The 6,253-nt window shown below is 38.7% G+C and overlaps 1 protein-coding gene across 2 annotated transcripts; it reads left to right on the forward strand.

The window, feature by feature from the left end:
• The first annotated feature begins 270 nt into the window (after window positions 1-270).
• SLN (sarcolipin) lies at window positions 271-5,038 on the forward strand. 2 transcript variants are annotated; one of them, XM_081281665.1, is made up of 2 exons: window positions 271-426; window positions 4,414-5,038. In XM_081281665.1, the coding sequence occupies exon 2, from the start codon at window positions 4,488-4,490 to the stop codon at window positions 4,581-4,583; it is 96 nt and encodes a 31-aa protein (XP_081137791.1). In that variant the 5' UTR covers window positions 271-426; window positions 4,414-4,487; the 3' UTR covers window positions 4,584-5,038. The 2 variants fall into 2 exon arrangements, with proteins under 2 accessions (XP_081137791.1, XP_081137792.1); XM_081281666.1 differs by having other exon boundaries at window positions 311-404.
• Window positions 5,039-6,253: the final 1,215 nt, after the last annotated feature.

The raw sequence follows: 6,253 nt of genomic DNA on the forward strand, positions 1-6,253 counted from the left end.
TGAGTGGGGAGAAGAGCCAAATGCAGCATCGATTGGTTAAAATTAGCCTATTGCTTTTGGTTTATGATGTTTTAAAGACATGCTAGAGATATTCATAAAGATGTAAAAGATAAATTTAAAATCCACATAAATTACACTAAAAGGTGACTGTGGGGTTAATACAAGTTGGTAACCAAAGGAATAAGGTCTTAGTCAACACATTTCCATGTCCCCCTGAACACAAATAGCCTCAGACCTTTGGAGGGTGTTCCTTTGAGATGTTTCATCACTGACGTCAGAGTGAGTGCCACCTCCCTCAGACTACTTTAGGCCCTGCCCAGAGTGGGGGAGTCCAGACAGCCTGGGAGAGGAACAGGAGTTGGGGCCTGAGTGGGAGAGAGCAAGGAGAAGTCTACTCAGCCAGGGCGTGTCCTAGACCCTCTTCAGGTAACCCTGAACAGGATTTCCTGCTCAGCAGATGATGTGTGTTTGTGTGCACAAATTACTAATGAGGGAGACAGAGGAGAGCTTCTATATCTCAAAAATAGATGATGTTCCTTGTACATGGTATTTTAAAGTGAATATTATTGATTTTTGCTTTTCTTTGGTGTGCATTTTCTTTTTTCATATCATGGAAGAAAGTTTATCTTCCATCTTCTCAAAGTTTCTAATGAAAGAAAGCCAATGTCAAGCTTTTTGTACAATCTATTCATAGCCTTTTGGTGTTTGGTTCATCTATATGACAATCACTTCAGATCACAAGACATGAACTTGATGCTAGGGTAGGTTTAGAATGAAGTCAAAGCTGTTTGGTGTATTAACAGCAGAAAAATAGAACACTGCTGATCTGAATTTCTAACTTTGGTCTGTGCTTCTTAAAGGGTGAAAATAAAGTCTACACCTTACATTCAGCACAGACATTGATTGGATTGGGTTCCTTGAAAATTCTCACTTTAATTCTTTATGTTTTGTTCATTTAAAAATACACAAAACAATAAATATTTAAAGATGCCATTGAAGTGTAATAAATTGTAAGAGGTGAACCACAGTAGACACAGAAGTGTGATGGGTAACCTGGTAACCTGTCAATTTAGAGAAAATTGAAAAAAAACTTGTGGAGTCCATAAACATATGCAGTTTAAACAATAATTATAAGTTTCATCAAGAAACACGTTTTTGCCAGCACCCAAGAAGTCCAATCCTGATCACCCCTCTTCTGCTCCTAAAATGTTAAGATTGTCTTGTCCCTGCTTTTCTTTAAAGTTTTACCATGTCTGTATTCCTATACAATATTTTAAATTCTCTATTTCTGATTTTGTCTAAATGGAGTCATATTCTATATTCCCTCTGTAAATTCTTTTTTTGTTCAACAGTTATGCTTGTGAGATCCATTTATCCTGTTGTGTGCAACTGTAGTAGTTCCTGTACTTTCTTTACTCTGTAGCATTCAAATATATGCACCACTGTACTGCTGATGAACATGGGAGATGTATCCTGTTTGGGTTCTTGTGAACAATGTAGTGAACATTCTTGTGTTTGTACCTCAGCACGTGTGTGCTTGAGCATCTGGGGGTAGAAGGGAAATTGTTAGATATTAGGAAGAAAGCATTTTCCACTTTAATTTTTAAAATGTCAAATTATTTTCCATAGTGGTCGAAAATTCATACTAACTTTGTTTAGCCATGGCAGTTAATTGCAATAATAATTTGTTCTTGTAATACGTTGGTGGCGTGATCACAATTCTGATAACTAATTCTAGTCTCCCACTTTTAGCTCTACTTCCTACTTTCTGAGAGTCATTACACAGCAACTTCTCTCTAAAAGTCAATTTCTCAGCTGTAATTTTGGCAAAGACAAAAATCACAATAATACTTGCCCTAGTGTACAGGTAACATGAACAGAGCTGTTGGAACTGCTTTTAATAGCATCCTTCTCATTATCCAAGTATATTCCTGTTGGATCACTATCCATAATTCCCTTATATAATAGCTTAATCTAATAAGCAGATTTGATGGGAAAGTTATTTTGCTTTCCCTAGATTGGATTGTTTTGATCATTATAAATAGGGTTTCATAATTTCTGCTTCTTCCCCCTGCCCACCTTTCTTCTCTCTCTCTCTTTTTTTTTTGGGGGGGGTACAGGGGATGAACCCAGGGGTGCTTTACCACTGAGTCACATCCCAGTCCTATTTATTTATTTATTTATTTATTTATTTATTGACAAGGTTTTGCCAAGTTGCTGAGGGGTTCCCTAAGTTGCTGAGGCTGGCCTTGAACTTGTGATCCTCCTTGGACTTGTCAGCCTGCTGCCTCAGCCTCCTGAGTTGCTTGGATTATAGGCACACGCCATTATACCTGGCTGTATCTCTGCACTTCTTGAGAACTTAATCCCAAAGTAGGCATTTGGATCAGGATTTGATTTCAATTAGTAAGTTCATAAGGAAGAGTCTATCTTTGATTCTCATTCCTTTGCCTCCAGCCTCCTTGGCTGGATTCATTCCCTTCCTGCTCTCCTCTGCTCTTATGTGCATTCTTACATATTCTCTGTTATTTCTTTACCCATTAATCTTCTGTTTACTTTCCTTTCCAAGCAAATCTTTGTAAAGTTTTTCATCGGCAAATTACTATTTCCTTCATGCTGAAGGTCAAAAGATGGATAAAAATTAAATAGGAAATTAAACATAGATTCACCATTATTGGCCATTTTAAACCCCAACTCAACAATCTACTGGTTGAAATAATCTGGTTTGAACCTATACGTCATATTAACATAATTTAAAATTTGATTATTCAGCTGAAATTTACACAGCTAATTATTTGGTCTATTGATGATATAATAAATATTATTAATAATTGAGTCAGTTTAGATGGTTAAAAATACCATTCAGGTCAAAACCTTGCTAACAAACTTCTCTGTCCCTTGCACTCCCATCCTTAGCAAATAGAATGTCCTTTCTGCCTAAACTTTTTCATTCTGTAGTAGAATTTGGTCCAAGATATCTAAAATATATGTATCTACATAAAATTATTTAACATATAAATCTTCTATTTTATTGGGCTGGGGCTGTAGCTCAGTGGTAAAGTGCTTGCCTTGCATGTGTGAGGCACTGGGTTTGATACTCAGCACCACATAAAAATAAAACAAAAGATACTGTGTGTCCATCTACAACTAAAAAAAAATTCAAAAAAAGAAATCTTATATTTTATTTATATTGCAAAACAAAAGCCAATTATAATACATCACTGAAGCTAATAATTTGATTGACTGCATTGTATATGTTTTTCAAGTTTGATTTCCTGCAGGAACAATCTGTACACACTCTCAAGATACCATCCCTGCTCTTTGAAATGTTTACAATTTAGGCACATCCTGGGCCTAACTAAAAATAGCTGGCACAAGCATTTGTTGAAATAGGAATACCCATTAAGTTAACATGTGCTTTTTAGACTGAGTACCTGTTATGTGAGGGACTTTTGTTTGACCCTGGTAGGCTTTGTGCCCAGTGTAGGCTTATACAAAAACCATGCAGCTGTTGGAACTACTTTGTGCTTTCATCAGGGTTAGATAAAGACCTAAAGCAGCCTGAAACCTGAAGGATTATGGTATCCCACTTCTAAATGTTACCCAAAACAAGAACAATACTAAATTATAACTTTTTTTTCTGTTTTGATGCTCCTACTTAGTGATATTCAGTTAGTAAAGTGAATACATGCATACACCCGCAGAAATTGAAGAGAGAAAAATGTAATATTTTAAATTTTATTGAAAGCACCAATACAATCATCCAAGAAGAAAATCAGAACAAAAGTGTTGGTGTTTATCACAATGGGCAGAGAAACCAGGCTCTCTGTATTAGAGTTCTTCAGAGAAACAACTGTGTGTGTGTGTGTGTGTGTGTGTGTGTGTGTGTGTGTGTGTGTGTGTGTGTTTAAGGAATTGGCTCATGTGGTTGTGCAAGCTGATAAGTCCAAAATCTTCAGGATAGGCTTGCAGGCTGGAGACCTAGGGAAGAGTGATGGTTCTAGTCAAAGAATCTGAGGCTACATGTTAGAAATCAGACAGTCGGCAGGGTTGGTTTCTTCGGATACTACTCTTTTTGGCTTGGTGATGTTCATCTTTCTGTGTTTTAACATGGTCTCCCCTCTGTATGAGTCTGTCCTAATCCCCTCTTCATATAAGGACACCAGTCACATTGGATTAGGGGTTACATTAATGACCTTATTTTAACTCAATTACCTTTCAAAAGACCCAAATACAATCACATTCTTGGGTCCTGGGGGTTAGGATCTCAACATATGAAATTAGAGGAAGACACAGTTCAGCCCCAAACCACCTCCTTTCCCATGATACTTCTATTTCCTTTGGGAAAGAATAAGCATCATCTTCCAGGAACACTTGTTCATCTCCCATGTTTTCTTTGTCACTTTCTGTTAGGAGGTGAGGACAAGCCGGAGGTCTTGCTGTGCCCCCAGAAGTCTACCTGAAGGTCTCATCCAGCCACTCTGAGGATGGAGCTATCCACCCGGGAGCTGTTTCTCAACTTCACCATTGTCCTGATTACAGTCCTCCTCATGTGGCTCCTTGTGAGGTCCTATCAATACTGAGAGGCCATGCCTCACTCCTGGGACTGACTGAGATGCTCTGGAGCTGCCTGCTGCCTACCCTGAGGTCCCACTGCTGTCACTGTCATGGGAGGCCATTCTGGACACCCTATAGCACCTCTGATCTGCACTCACAATGCCTGACATGCCCCAGCACTAGGATTGATTGTTTTCTCTAAGATGCTGCTCTCGCAGGCTGCCTAGTGCTTGCCAGTAAGTGTTAGATTTATTCCCCAACTCTTACTGCAAATGTGTCAGACAGGCCTCAAGGTTAAAATTAAATGGGATTCATGATGATGTAGAATTATAACAAGCCCCTGATCTGTCTCACTGCACATCCCTCCAACCTACACTGTCTGCAACCAAACTCTAATTCAACCCTCCAGAAGAAATGTTAGAGGAAGTCTTTGTCAATCTCTCCAGCGATCATGTGAATAAAGTTAAGTCAACCACAAAAACAGCTTTTAGAATTTATTTTAGTTACTAGCTGTGATACAGCATTTGACCCTTGGCTGGGATTGAAGTGACAAATGCTACAGTATTTCTAGCATTTGAGATAAGCCAAGATGCTCCAACTGCTGAGGATTTGAAACCAAGTCAAGTTAGAGTGTCACATTTCAAATAATCCCATTGGTTCAGAGCTCCTCAAACTTTTCCCTTAACTTGTCCAAGGACAGAAGGAGAGTAAGTTTATTCCACTATGAGATCTGGACCGGAACCTGAAGTGCCCACTAAAAGCAAAATATCTTTGAAGTATTCTGTTTTTTCCTTAGAATTCACAAGAAATGTGTATTCTACCCTGTAGTATCTCTATGTTTGCCTTAGTGTTTTTAAATATTTAGAATTCATTACCCTATTTACCACTGAGTAAAACAAAGTCATTTCCCTAACAGCAGGATATTCTGGTTTATTGATTAGATACAAAGGGCGCTAGTCAATAACTACCATTATAAAAGGAGAAAAATGGAAAATACACATTACATATGTTTAGGAAAGAGACATGAAATGGGCATTTCTTAAACATGTTGCTAGAATTTGATGTTTACTTGGGTCAGTTCGGAGATGACATTGGGGACAGAGGAATGTGGTTAGGCCTCATCTTTCCCAGCACCCCTCATGGAGGCATTCCTTGCTGTGAACTGGACCTGTCCTGGGGAACTGCCTATGTCGCATTATGGTTCTCAGGCCTGGTTGGATTCAAAGAAAGTCAACAAATCTAGGGCTGAGTTTTCAAGATCCTGACGCTGGGTTCACTTCAGACCAACTAAATACAAATCTAAGGGGGCAGAAACCACACATAAGCTTCATTTAAAAAATACTCCCTGGGTTGGGGTGGTGGCTCAGTGGTAGAGTGCTTGCCTAGATTGTGTGAGGCACTGGGTTCGATTCTCAGCACCACATATCAATAAATGAATAAAATAAAGGTCCATCAACATATAAAAAAATGTTCAGAGGATTTAAAAAAATACTCCCTGCCCCAAACCCCCAAAGTTCTCTAGATGATTACATTGTGTAGCTGCGTTGAGAGTCACGGATACCCACTAACCATTGCTTCTCAAACTGATGTGATTGTGAATCATCCTGAGGTCTCATTTAAATGCAGATTCTGGTTCAGATCTGATTCTGATTGTCAGAGGTGGGTCCTGTGATTCCACGTCAAATATGCTCCTAAA

This window comes from Spermophilus citellus (genome assembly GCF_964194105.1).
Source record: "Spermophilus citellus genome assembly, chromosome: 2".
NCBI classification, from domain to species: domain Eukaryota; kingdom Metazoa; phylum Chordata; class Mammalia; order Rodentia; family Sciuridae; genus Spermophilus; species Spermophilus citellus.